The sequence below is a fragment of the Euprymna scolopes genome, chromosome 24 (genome assembly GCF_053919585.1).
Source record: "Euprymna scolopes isolate OS-2025 chromosome 24, ASM5391958v1, whole genome shotgun sequence".
Taxonomy (NCBI): domain Eukaryota; kingdom Metazoa; phylum Mollusca; class Cephalopoda; order Sepiida; family Sepiolidae; genus Euprymna; species Euprymna scolopes.
This window is the reverse complement of record NC_136505.1, coordinates 1386160-1401355: the sequence shown is the minus strand read 5'-3', so window position 1 is coordinate 1401355 and position 15196 is coordinate 1386160. Positions and strand designations below refer to the sequence as shown.

Here is a 15196-nt window from a genome sequence, read left to right as displayed (position 1 = left end):
ATTTGTTATATGTTATGGTCAGCCAATATTCTGTGAAGCATTTATTAATATTTTTCTTGTGGGTTGGGGGTTAATTCGATGATTGTTAAAAATTTTTATTATTTAGTAGAAGCAGAACAGCACTTTGAACATTATAACAAAAAAAAACAGGCATAGATTACTTTAGATATGACATGAATTGTAGCCAAATCCCCAAAATAAAATTACTGTGCCCTTTTCTTTGTTTTTACTTTTTTTTCTATTTATAGACTCAACACAATCTTGTATATTAAGCAATTTTTTAAAAAAATTACTGACCATATTTTTAATATATTTGTGTTACAATATTTTCTATTTACACCCTTATATTACTGCCTGCTTGCTTAAATTATTTATAGATTTAAATATTAATTTGAATTTTGAATTTAAACAAACGATTGATTGTAATAATTTCGTCAGTCTATTTTGCATTACTTTCATTACACTTATATTACAACTGTTAATATTAAGAACATTCCTACCAATTATGCCAAAAAAGGGAAGGTCATAGATAGTTGCGTCGATGCATCAACTAATGCAATGAAGGTGCATGGCGCAACAATCAACAATTACTGTGCCCTACGACACAGCAGAACAGCCAGGGAATGCTAGGGTCGTATTTGTTGAAAATGGTCGTTTGGGTCATTCAGCTGGAAGTGGTTCTTCCTTCATTGCAGATTCGGATGCAATTAGTGATAATTTAAATTTGCCTGGGCGTTCGACAAGTAGTTTCTCAATCGCAGCATTAGATGGTGCACTGCACGCTAATCTCACCATTTACCCAAATGAAAAGAATAAAATCCAGGTTTTTTCTCAAGCTTCAATGGACGAAGACCCAAGAGAAAGTTATTTCCAAAACCAAAGAACAACGAGACAGACGTTTAAGGAGAAATGCTTCAGCCATATCCACTGCACGCACTTCAGAAACTGTAGAGCAACGAGACAGACATTTGGAGGTTCAGATACAATATAGAGCCAATTTGGAAGAACATTCAAGAATAACAAAGTCACGCTGGTCTTTAAAAGCATTCAACTATATTCTCTCTTCTAATTATGCTGAACATCCTGACATAAAAATAACATTCTATGTATAAGAAATGCTTCCATTGTCTCGCGAAAAGATGGCCAAGTGAGCCAGCGGGAAAAAGCTGTTCAAATGGCAAGGTGAAACTTCTACTTCTTGAAGAACCTCCACAACTGCTACTACGCTTGCTCACAGGTTCAAATCCTGAATCAAGAACCTTCATGAAAGAAATAAGGCACTACAATTGTGCATTTCAGATAACGGCTTTCTACCAAATTACTATTGCAATTTGGAGTGTAAAGCCTCGAAATTTGAGATACAGGGTAATCGAATGTGAGGAAAAAAAATTTTATTGACCAAGAAAAATAACTGCTAAAGGGTTCAGACCATCACCCGGACAACGCCGGGTCGATATGCTAGTATATATATATATATATATATATATGAATTTAGTTGTTAAATTTAAATTCTGAAAATCAAAATATAGACACATATATTAGAGTTAGGAATCTATTGTTTGACAAAAGGAATATATATTATATTAATTTCCTTAATCATTGGATTTTCAATAATGGCTCATATTTTAGTTTTTCTTTTCTTCCACCCCTATTTTTGTAATAAAATTGATTTAAACTTTAATACTTATGTTTGTGCTTCATTTCTTTCACGTGTTGTTTGTTCGTCTATTCCATATTTTCCGGGTTTTGAAAGAGTCTCTCCCATCTCCTCTTGTTTGACAAAATATATCAAACCCAGAGGACCTTTTTCCTTGTTTTTCCTTCATTTTTTTTTTAATTTTGTTATGCGAGCACTTTACGTAGTCCCGATGTGGGGCATGATCATAACACCAAACTTGAGAATATTCCCAGATTTTTAATAGAACTGTTTATTTGATACACAGGGATAGCATGCTATTGTTCCCTCGGCCATTGTCAGCCAATCATGGTTAACAAACCATGGATTAAATAAAAGGTTCTGTTTAAAATCGTGCAGATTCCCCAAGTTCAACAGAAAGATTCCTGAGTTCGACAAGATACACCTTAAGTTCGGAAGTTACATTGTTAGAAATTATTTGGAAGGTTATTTCTAATTTGTACAGTAAAAGCAAAAACACTTTTAAGAACAATCATCTTTTTTGGATAAAAATAGTGACAAACCAAACAAAGGCAATTATTGCATTCAATTAAATATATTTTACAATTCCAATGCAACAAAGAGATACTTAGTCAGTTTTTTGTGTGATTTCCAAAAAACGCTTATTCTGGAAGTTTTTTTTCGTTAAAGTCAGTTTTGCAGGTGAAGTGCTCTTCCTTTTTTTTTTTTTGTTAATCAAAATTAACTTCCTCCAATATTTGAGAGTTCTTTCTGTTGAAATTTGTTTTGTGAGAGTTATATAGAACCTCTCCTTTTAAGTAAAGTGTGCAAAAAGCAGCATAAATTATAATAAACTCAATTACGCAATTTGCCAAACATCTTATTCAGAATATTTCCAACATTGAATAAAACGCTATGAAAATGACACACAAGATGAGAACAGTAGTCTGAAGAGTTCAAATAATAAAAAATGTTTCCGTGTTCATTTGCTCTATAACACGTATTTACTTTGCTTATTGCTATAATCATATGTACATCAACATTTGTGCTTGTTTAGAATTACACTTAATTAAAAAAGCAAAAATACAGAAAAATCTTTATAATGTACATACTCGTCACAGAACAAAGATATCATATTCCAAAAATCATATAAATTGATAAAGTAGTTTATTTGTATTTACAAAATCATTTTTTATGATTTTTAGCAATTTTAAGAGTACACATTGTATTCAATGTAAGGCTAATTTTTAACTCAATAGTTCGAATTGAGTTATCGCTCACTTATTTATAAACAATGGCTGCAAAAAGTTATTAAACACTAAAAATTATCAAATTTGATTTTCTAAAGTAAAAAAAAATACCATTTGATCAATTTACATGATTTTTAGAATATGATTTTCATCTTGTGACAGCTATGTTCGTCATAAAGATTTGTTTGTATTTTCTGTATTTTCATTTTTTGAGCCAAATTGTACATAAAAACTGCAAAAGATAATTTTTCCATAAAATACAATGAAAACTATTTTGAAAACATTTCATTACATACAAAAATATTTTATTAAATATCCACACACACACACCATGAAGTTTGATCGTATTAACAGGAACTAGTGAGGTACTCTGGCTTGATTTGCATAACCTCATGCCTGTTGTTAATTTGTTTATAACAGATGCTATATGAATCTATCTCATCATGTCAGACACTACAGTCAATTTTGTTGGTCCCTTCACTGTCTGAGCTTGCAGTACGTCGTATATTTTGTTGTGAGCCTTCCTTTTCTTCTCCTTTCTGCGTTTGATTCATCTTCTCCATTTCTGTCACGTTCAATGGATCGGTTGAAAGTTTCTGTCTCTTAGATTCCAATATGTCTTTTAAGGGTCGGCCGGCTGTCTCAGGGAGACAGAATAACAATCCGACAAATATCAGGCATTCAACACCAAAGATGACAAAAGGCATGTGTTTGGAAATCTCATCCTGAAATAGAATACAAAACAACTCAGGTTAATATATTGAAATTTGTATGAAAAAATAAAACATTTCAGTCACAAAATAAGATGATGTTAATTATGCAAACACAAGAAAAACTGCCTCTCACATAAGATGTTTTTCTCAGTGACAAGAAGTTTAGGATCAAATATATTTGAGGAACCCCAGAATAATCAACTAAAAGGACACATTTTGTCTTAAGATAAATTTTTTTTACGTTCTGTTGAATTAGAAACAAATGGTAGATTATTTTTTTTTTAATTTTTTACGTTCTGTTGAATTAGAAACAAATGGTAGATTATTTTTAAAAAATTTGTTTACGTTCTGTTGAATTAGAAACAAATGGTGGATTATTTAAAAAAATTTTTTTTACGTTCTGTTGAATTAGAAACAAATGGTGGATTATTTAAAAAAAATTTTTTTACGTTCTGTTGAATTAGAAACAAATGATAGATTATTTTAAAAAAATTTTTTTACGTTCTGTTGAATTAGAAACAAATGATAGATTATTTTAAAAAAAATTTTTTATGTTCTGTTGAATTAGAAACAAATGATAGATTATTTTAAAAAATTTTCAAAACTTTTGCTAATCACCCAAAAATAGTTTTATTTACAAACTTTTTTTTACTCTCTTTCACTTGGAGCATAAGGAGCTATTTCGGATTTTTTCTAACAGGGGACTGAGTTTTTTTATCAGAGTTTTCCTTCTCCTAGATGGATGACCTGACAAGATCTACGGATCCATCACACCAAGAGTGGTAACTATGAGCCTGGTTTCTACACCAGGTATTTCTGCACCTCTACATGGATGAAAACATTGAGTATCTTACTTTAAAGTTTTTCTCTATCCTAAATAAATAAGCATAGGATTGGAGATAGATTACCCTCTTATATCAAGAAGAAATCTTGTATCTATTAACTATTGTCAGAGAACAAATCTATTTTAGTAATTTGTTTTAAAATAAATAAATCGGATATTAATAATAAGTCTTAGATATGTAAGAAAATAGAAAGAAACGAGAGAAATGGTGGGATTAGATTTACATATAGAGGCGACACATAACACGGATGTATTTAACTTGATGTCCTCCATGCAACCCATGTTGGTCTAACTAAAAGATCAGTGTCTCAATGTGGGATGAACCGAGGTGCAAAGTTTACCATCAATTTGAGAGCAGTAAGAGGGAGAGAGGGTCTGATTTAAGAGCCAAATGTGTACTTTTAACAGACAGCCGGTAGTTTTAATACTTCCTTTCATGTATATAATTGGAATTTTTGATTTCTGTATTTATATTTTAAAACATACAAATTCATTTTCCAAATGTGATGAATGCTAGAAAATATATGCATATTTCCAATTTCTCTATTGTATCTATAAATATATTGCTAACTTAAACAAGATGACACGAGAAACAGAAATCTGAGAAAATAGAGTGTCAAGCGAGCAAATAGCACAGAATATGAAACTAAAATAGTTTTTTAGTAATATTAATTTGAAAGACGAATTTAGACACGATTAAAAATTGTTACTAGATTTGTAGTATAAGAATAGAAAAAAATGTTCAAGATTCAAAATGATTTTAGGATTTTATATTTTGTTCTAAAGCAGCGACTTTGTATTGTTGAGTCGACAAAAGTAAAGAATATAAAGAGTATCTAGTAATATAGTTTTAGGTCATAGTATAATGAATATTTACATTGGATAAGTAGATATCATTACAGATACAAACATATACAACATCGATCCATGCTGATATAGAATTCAGATATTGAGTATCATACTAAAAGTTCTGCTCAATTCTTAAGTTTAAAAAACAAACAGCTGGGTACATGTTCTAGTTAACAATAAAAACAAAAGTAAAAAAATTGATGATGATCAGTACTCATTACTGAATTACAGTTGTAATGATTTATTTGGTTTTTTTAAAACCAATTATTATTATAACCGAACACAGACAGAGAGACATAAGAAAAAATGTTCAGATTTCAACTGTTTTCATTTTAGAAACAAAGTCAAATATTTTTCACAGTGAATTATTTTATGTCTGCATCTCTTCCATGTTTCTTCTTGAAGTTGCATGATCAAGCGTTAACTTTGCCACAATTCCAACAATTTCCAGAGTTAAATGTGACTCACTGCTGTCAAGACTTGCTCTGACAAAATCCATCTCTAAAATTAACTTTGTTTCTGAAAAATTAGGCTTTTTATAATTGAACCAGAAGCATCTTCACCATATAAAGAGAAACAGCAACCATTTTTTTTTTCTTTACATACAAAGGGAGAACAGATTTGTACAAAATTTTTAAGGCATTTAATCACACTTCATTTGATTATATGAATGGGATTCTTGTGTTGGTGATCGCAGGGCAGAAATCCACATTTCACAATTTACATAATAAAAACAACACTCACGCACATACATTGTATACAAGTGCCTGTTGGACATGGATGTGTGTGTAGCATTAGGATGTTGCAGCTAGTCTCTATGTCTCAGCAAACTCTGCCTTCTAAATCTCAGCTAAGATTAACTCCATCATTCACGACCCTTCATATCCCTCATTGTGACACTATCAGATTTTGTTGATGTAAAACCAAGCGTCTCCTGAATATATCGAACCTCAACTAGAAATCATAAACAACTGTTGTTCTTAGATTACTTCCAAATTATTAATCTGGATCTCCAGGTGTTAATGGCTAATTATCCATGGCATTGCTTTGTCTGTGAAGTTAAATGGATCAATCAGTTCGTAATTAATCTTTTTAACATGGTTGGATCATGAATGCCTTTTTCCAATTATTAATTTCATTTTAGCTTAGAGTTGTGATAGCCTGGACAATTAGCACATAACTGTAATCACTCTCTAAACTATGATAGTTGGTGCATCGACACTTAGTGCATTGCTAGCTTCCATAAACGTCACTTAGATGAGTATACAACATTGTCTGATCTGGGAAAAATATGCTTTGCATATTCAAACTCACAAAAGATGAAAGTGCAGTTCATCACAATACAAGACATTTAAAAGAACCGCAATGATCAGACTAGATGGAATAAGCCTAAAACCATGAATTCCGATAGCATTTTCTAAGCCGAAAATGCAAATGCCATAACTAGCAGTTTACGTACGTCATCCCAGTTTTGCAACTCAGTCTCATGCTGTTTGTCACCTCGACCAAGGCTGCTGGAGATGTTGAATTATGTTAGAAAAAGTCATCACCTGGTTGTAATTTTTGGTTCTCATATTGTTTTCATTTGCATTAGTGAGACCCCATAGAAATTCCATGGTGCTTTTTTTACAAATCACAATTTATCAAGGTCCAAGAGCCATTCGAGGATAAGAGTTAATGAATGTACAGTGGTTACCAGGATAGTAGTGTAATAATTGTTAGTGGTGAAAAGTGGGTATTTGATTATTTAAGGGTCAACTCAACAAGAACTTGTTTACAATGAACTTGAAGATGACCATATTCTAGTCAGACGGAAAGCAGGCTAGCAGCACAGAATTCCAGAGGCGGGCAGTTCTAGAAAGAAGCTTTATTCATGGAATCTGTTTAGATTTAGACACACACATAGAGAGTAGGGGAAATTGTTGAAAGTCTAGCAAGAGGAAGCATACATTGAAGCTCAGACGAGCATCTGCTATGAAAATAATGATAGCGCAAAGACAGGCTTGCAATGTCTCTTCTGTGGACATCACCTACTAGGTTTAAAAGCTGGTTTTGCACTCTGTCAAGGCAGGATAGAGTGCGCCAAGCAGCTCCTGCCCAGATGTGGCAACAGAATTCTATCCTAAGATGTACTTAGCTCTTATGCAGGTAGAAGATTTTATCGGCAGTAAGATATCTACCAGAGCGGTAGAATGATCCAACTATTTTTCTAGTGATCTTGGCAACTGATTTGATGTATGTACTCCATTTCAGATCAGGAGCGAAGATCAATTCCAGAAGTTTATCAAAACATGGTGCTTCCTTAAGACGAGAACCATTCATTTCAATTGAGGACAGATGAAGTCAGAGCATGGAAAGAGAGAAGTTTGGTTTTAAATGGATTAAAATTAACCAGCCATCTTTTTCTCCATTGCATCATGTATTCAAGATCAGGAGAGAGAATCAAAAAGATCTTTGCCAACCTTTACTATTGATTGTAGAGTCATTTGCATAAATATCTACTTTTCTACATCAATCTGTATAATTTACTGTTCATAATATTATATTCAATTTGAAAAAATGTCAAGGTTAATATAATTAGGAAAATAATGACTTTCGTCTTGTAAAAATTGTAAATATTTTTTAAATAAATAAAACAAATGAGTCTCTTCTTTATTAATTTAAAATTGTAGCAATTCTTTTTAAAATAATATTCTGTCATTTAACTGTAAAACATAATTGTCAGCTTCAAATCAATAAAGTGAATGTTAATTTTTGAGATGTATTTAATGTTTTAGTCAACAGATGACAGAATTTGAGCTGGGACGAATTCATCTTAAAATATGAACAGAATTTTTTAGCTTAACGACATTATTGCTGAGCGGATGATCTCATTTTATTAAATGGGCATAAAAAACAATCGCATGCATATAAAACAATCACATATATAAAAAAACAATCACACATTCATAAAAAACAATCACATACATAAAAACAATCACATAGATAAAAAACAATCACATATATAAACAATCATATGCATAAAAACAATTACATATATAAACAATCACATACATAAAAACAATCACACACATAAAAAACAATCACATACATAAAAAACAATCACACATACATAAAAAACAATCACATAGATAAAAACAATCACATATGCATAAAAACAATCACATACATAAAAACAATCACACATACATAAAAAACAATCACATGCATAAAAACAATCACATACATAAAAAACAATCACACATACATAAAAAACAATCACATAGATAAAAACAATCACATACATAAAAAACAATCATATGCATAAAAACAATCATATACATAAAAACAATCACATACATAAAAAACAATCACACATACATAAAAAACAATCACATAGATAAAAACAATCACATACATAAAAAACAATCACATACATAAAAACAATCATATGCATAAAAACAATCACATACATAAAAAACAATCATATACATAAAAAACAATCATATGCATAAAAACAATCACATACATAAAAACAATCACATACATAAAAAACAATCATATGCATAAAAACAATCACATACATAAAAAACAATCACACATACATAAAAAACAATCACATAGATAAAAACAATCACATATATAAAAAACAATCATATGCATAAAAACAATCACATAGATAAAAACAATCACATATATAAAAAACAATCATATACATAAAAACAATCACATAGATAAAAACAATCACATATATAAAAAACAATCATATGCATAAAAACAATCACATACATAAAAAACAATCATATGCATAAAAACAATCATATACATAAAAACAATCACATAGATAAAAACAATCACATATATAAAAAAACAATCACACATACATAAAAAACAATCACATACATAAAAAACAATCACATATATAAAAAACAATCATATGCATAAAAACAATCATATGCATAAAAAACAATCATATACATAAAAAACAATCACATACATAAAAAACAATCACATACATAAAAAACAATCACATATATAAAAAACAATCATATGCATAAAAACAATCATATGCATAAAAACAATCATATACATAAAAACAATCACATATAAAAAAAACAATCATATGCATAAAAACAATCACATACATAAAAAACAATCATATGCATAAAAACAATCATATACATAAAAAACAATCACATACATAAACAATCACATATATAAACAATCACATACATAAAAACAATCACATACATAAAAACAATCACATACATAAAAACAATCACATATATAAACAATCACATACATAAAAACAATCACATCCATATAAAACAATCATACATACATAAAAAACAATCACATACATAAAAAACAATCACATATTAAACAATCACATACATAAAAACAATCACATACATAAAAACAATCACATACATAAAAACAATCACATATACAAACAATCACATATACAAACAATCACATACATAAAAACAATCACATCCATATAAAACAATCATATACATAAAAAACAATCACATACATAAAAAACAATCACATATATATATGAACATGGAATGCATTAATTTCTTATTCTTTGGATAAATTTATCATAAAATAAATGTGATTTAAAGTTTATTTACTTACAAGGCTGATAATTTGTACTGCAAAGATTGCTCCAACACGGCCAATCATAGAACACGATCCAACTCCTAAAGATCTGTAGGAAGAAAATTATAAAAATTTTCCTCTAATTTTAATTTTAACACAAAATTTTAATTTTAACACAAAATTCTAATTTTAACACAAAATTCTAATTTTAACACAAAATTCTAATTTTAACACAAAAAATTTTGACACAAAATTTTAATTTTAACACAAAATTTTAATTTTAACACAAAATTTTAATTTTGACACAAAATTCTAATTTTGACACAAAATTCTAATTTCGACACAAAATAGGACAAAAAAGTCCATAAAAATATGCTAGGGTTTTTGATAACAAAAAAAAAAAAAATTGGAAGAATGGGCCAACCAACAGCATGCCAAATATTTTCTGGATGAATTCACCTGGGACTATATAAATAAGGAAGGCTAAAAAGAGGATTGTTTCATCTGGAGCAGCAGGGGATTATTATGGCTGTCTAAGATCAAAGTTTGACGACCAATGTTTTTAAGAAAATGAGTGGCCTCAGCAATAACAAGTGCGGATTTGGTTACACAAAACTAGAGAGTGTGAGCCACCTGACATCCAGCTGGGTGGTGGCTGCAATACAATACGACACAATTGAGTGTGTAAATTTCTCCATGGACCATCATTTGACTATTAAATGCAGCAGTAAATCCTGAGAACAAATACCAGAAATAAATCATCCAGAAATAAATCATACGCCATCCACTATGACTAGGCAATTCGTATAGTCACATACCTAGAAAACAAAGCTATAAAGCCTTACAGCGATAGGGGGACAAGAAGGAGAAACCTTAGTAGAAGTTAGCATCTTCAATAATGCTGAAGGAAAAAGATAAAATACTAAGGTTTTATGTACAACATGAAAGAAATTGGAATCTTAGGAAGATCTTCATCATTCTAGTAATTATAGAAGTTACTCATGAAAAAGAATTTCAAAAACTATCTTGCTAATATACCCAGTGGATTAAGTGCATCAGGGATTCAGACAATTACACGTAAAAGACAGATCTTAAAAAGGTCTTTTATTTGAACTGTATGAGATAGCGAGTGAATGTTCAGCATCTGGCCTCCAATAAAGGTTGAGGATAGGAGTTGCATGGAGAGGTTTGCTTGTTTTTTTTTTATGGCATATCAATCCTTTTCGGGATGTACATATAAATACAAAATTATTTTTAAAAAGAATAGTTAATATTTTTTAGTTAGCATTTGTTTTTTTTTAATTCCCTTAGGCAACACCAGGAGATGGGGCCTGCAAGTGGATTAAATAAATGGTTTCTGTTTGAAATTCCATACAATTTGACAAGATACACTTGAAGAAGGTCAGATGTTACGCCAGCTGAAACATTGTGAAAATAACATCTGAAATAAAAACACTAATTTGAATAATCGAAATAAAAACACTAATTTGAATAATCGAAATAAAAACACTAATTTGAATAATCGAAATAAAAACACTAATTTGAATAATCGAAATAAAAACACTAATTTGAATAATCGAAATAAAAACACTAATTTGAATAATCGAAATAAAAACACTAATTTGAATAATCGAAATAAAAACACTAATTTGAATAATTGAAATAAAAACTAATTATTTATAACTCACCTCACAACCGTTGTGAAAATAATCAACACAAAAACAAATTTCCATAACTCACCTCACGACCGTTGGAAACGATTCTCCACTGAATACCTGTAATGCGGCCCAACCTCCTGCGATCCCAAATTTTGCAAACATGGCCAACATGAGAATTACATTTGGATAAAAATCATACACACCTGAAACAAACAATAACCGTTCCAGTCAAAAAGAGAATTTTTATATTTCACAAAGAATTAAATGGAGGAAAAGTCATGAAAAAATTCGAATTTGAAACACTGCAAGAATCTATTAAATCTAAGTTAATCAACATTTATTTCCTTAAGGTTTTTCCATATATTTTTTAATCACACAAAATACATCAAATATTAGCTGTAATTTGCAATTAACTAACCAAATTAACCACCTCTAACTAAATTTCTGACTATGGCTATCTCAGTGTATATTGTTTTTATTTAAACAGTGTTTATTACTCTCGTTTCTGTTATTCCCTAACTTTTTATTGATTTATTATTAACTTAAACTGATTTAATCATCATTGGTTGGCCTAAGTTTTTTTTTTCATAAATATTTTAATCATAAAAACAATATCTCATTCAATAAATCTTCGGTTTGACATATAAATAGTGCAATTAATAAAAAGTTCAGATGATAATATTTTTTGTCTTTTGTTTTTGGAATCGTTTGAGATGCGGCTTCATAATTTGTGTATTCATTTTTTTGTGAACTTTTATCCTCATCTTCATAGTTGTTGTTTCCGCTAACTCATTCTCTGACCTTTTTCAGGTGATTAACCGCAACGGGATAGGAATGAAACTATTACCTTCAGACAATGCTCACCACTATCTATGGCAGAGTGGATAGAGACATTTATGGATCTGACAATGGAAGACCAGATAAGAACACAAAATTGGATTTATAAGATCATAAAATTCAACCTTGATCGTCAGGCCAGAGAATCAATTGGCCAAAACGTAATGAGGCAACAACTATGGAAGGCAGTAATTATTGGGGATGCAATTACAAGACTCAGCATTCCTATCGCATCGTGGTTAATCACTGAAACAATAAATATGAAGATGAAAACAACAATCTACAAAAGAATTCAGATGATTTTATTAAATACTATTCAAGCAAAACAATGGCTTCATAAGTTTTATTCGTTTAGAAATAACAGTCAAGAAGTAGTATGACAACTTGAAACAAAGGTGTACAAACACAAATGCTTAGGTCATCCAAATTTGGCAGTGATTTCAGAACAGATGAAAAAGTCAACAAACTTGTTGTTGTATGAGATATCAAACGGTAATGGATAAATCTACTTTTCTTTTATTTTTAGACTATGGGAGCAGGGGAGAGAACACCCGACACTGCCCAGTGATAAAGTACTATATTAATATAGTACTTTTTTTTAATAGAGTCAGTTAAAAAAAAAAAAAAAAACAGTGCTTGGGTATTATCTTATGTTATTAAAAAAAAAAAACTGCTGCATGCTGGGCACAAACTTGCAAAAGTTAAGTTTGTAAGTGAACCCTCTATCGACAGGACAAAGATGCCACAGATGTGTGACACTTGCGTCATCCAGTGGTGGAATGACCCCGGTTGTCGGTTCTGGTGTTTCCTGATGAGACTGTCAGCGGCCGGTTTCCTGTAACAGACTCGTCATGCAAAACAATTGAAAAGACCAAGTCAATAGTTGTTTTCTTTTGTTCAAAATTCCTTGTATTTCAATTACGGGTACAATCGTAATTAGCTGTTAAGTTAGGGACTGGCCATTTGTTAACTGCGAGGTTCTCTCTTCTCTCTCCAACAAAAAAAAAAACAATTATCTTCGTGACAGGGTCAATCGATGGGGGATCTTCGCTCGTTGGACCCAAGGAACCAAATCTCTCTGACTTTCGTGGTGTTCAAAACTCCCCAGTTATATTGTGGGGGCGTGGACTGGGTCTCCTCCCGTTTCAGGTCGTTGGCCAATCAGAATTAAGGGCTCGCTGTCCGTCAAATCTTCGCCAGGCGGCCTATACCCAAAAAAGGAGCTATCTTTCTTCCTCTGTTGGCATTCGGGCGTTCTCAATCTCGGCCGGTGCGGGCCTAATGGAACTTGACATGTCGTAAAAACAGAAATGTCTTAATTATTTTTGAGAGAACATAAAAACCGCTGAATCCAATTCCACAAAGGCCACGTGTCTTTTCAATAAGGGTCACTTACCGCCCAGGGCAGTCGACAATGGTCGCTTTGTTAATTGGGATTTCATTGGTATCTTCCGCCACCCACGCGCTCAGCGGGCGGCGCCGGGCTTTCATGGTCAATTTAACGTTATCGCGTTCTCCCGCCATAAGCTATGGCCTTATCTTCTTTTCTGTCTTTCCTTTTTCTTCCCTTTTTCGTTTACAACTGTTTTGTTTTGTTTTTTTTTCTTTTTCTACGCCTGTTGTTTGGCTCACCGCTACTCTTCCAGTGTCTGTTTCCAGGTGGCTCTAGCTTGCATCTCACTGCACCTTTGAGCGTCTCTTAATGTCATCACATTGCAAATTTAGCTTTTTAACCGTTCGTGCATGTGCAATTAACAAACAACATCAAAACCAAGATTTTTATCTAACTCCCTCCTTCAAACAAAACATTTCTACATGAAATAATTGATGATTTTTTCTAATTTTTCAATATTATGTGTCTGAGAGATTGCTCTTTCTCTTATGTTTTTGCCAGTTTGATGTGGATGACAAAAGTTTTTAGCAGACATACAAACACACAAACGACTGAAGTTTATATTATAGACGATTCCTGATAATTCTAATGATTGTTATTCTTCATGTTCTACAGAAACAACAAAATCATTTGGGACACAGCGATGAATTTTTTTGCAAAAAAAAAAAAAAACGTTCATGTTTTTTTTTCAAATTAGTTATACTTACCAGCATTGTCTGGGATTGCCCAAAGTTGCAATTTGGTTTGCTTGGCCTTTTTTAAATATGCCATGTTTTTGTTTATTTTTTAATATTACTCTTTTTTTTGTTCTTAATGAAAAATGTTTAAATTGTTTTAATAGGGAAAAATTTATTTATTTATTTTGGTTGTTATAGTCACAACGTTTCGGCCGTTTTGCCCTCCGGCCTTCATCAGGTGTTTTGTATCGAACTGGGGAACCGTTTATTAGGAGTCTCAAACCCAACCCTTTATTATTATTTTGGGGGTACCATGTTCGGACTCCAGCTAGGCTCTGGGACATAGTTGCTGATTCTCTGTTTTGAATGTTACTTTTCACTGCCTTTGTTCAGGATTGAACTCAGCACCTTTGGGTAACTGTAAACTTTGATACAACATCTAGGACCACTCGGCCATATGTCACTAGGACAATTCTTAGTTGGTTTTTGTTAATGTTAAACCTTTGTTGTTATTCAAGGTTTTCTCTTTCTATTAGAGGTGTCCAAATTGCATTCAGCTCTACGCTTGGTTTGCTCAGTAGGTTGTTATGTCCGAGCATGTGAGCTTTTTCTTTAAGTTTTCTCACTTTCCAGTGGGTCTCTTTGTTTATTATTTTTACTTCATCCCATAGGGGGCGATGGTCCCCCCCTCTCCATCCAGACATGGTGGTTGGCTATACCCGATTTTTCCGTCTCCCCTTAAGTTACTGCTTTTT

The 15196-nt window shown here is 31.5% G+C and overlaps 1 protein-coding gene across 4 annotated transcripts in view; it reads right to left on the bottom strand.

Annotated features, from left to right (window-relative positions):
* Positions 1-3169: 3169 nt before the first annotated feature.
* The window catches only part of LOC145246565 (organic cation transporter protein-like), a 97208-nt gene continuing 85181 nt past the window's right edge, over positions 3170-15196 (bottom strand). For all 4 annotated transcript variants that reach the window (XM_080108168.1, XM_080108169.1, XM_080108167.1 and 1 more), the window contains exons 8-10: positions 11617-11737; positions 9913-9985; positions 3170-3611 (exon numbers count right to left, since the gene is read on the bottom strand). In XM_080108168.1, the coding sequence (XP_079964294.1) occupies positions 3333-3611; positions 9913-9985; positions 11617-11737 (473 nt within the window). In that variant the 3' untranslated portion in view covers positions 3170-3332. The remainder of the gene's footprint in view (positions 3612-9912; positions 9986-11616; positions 11738-15196) is intronic.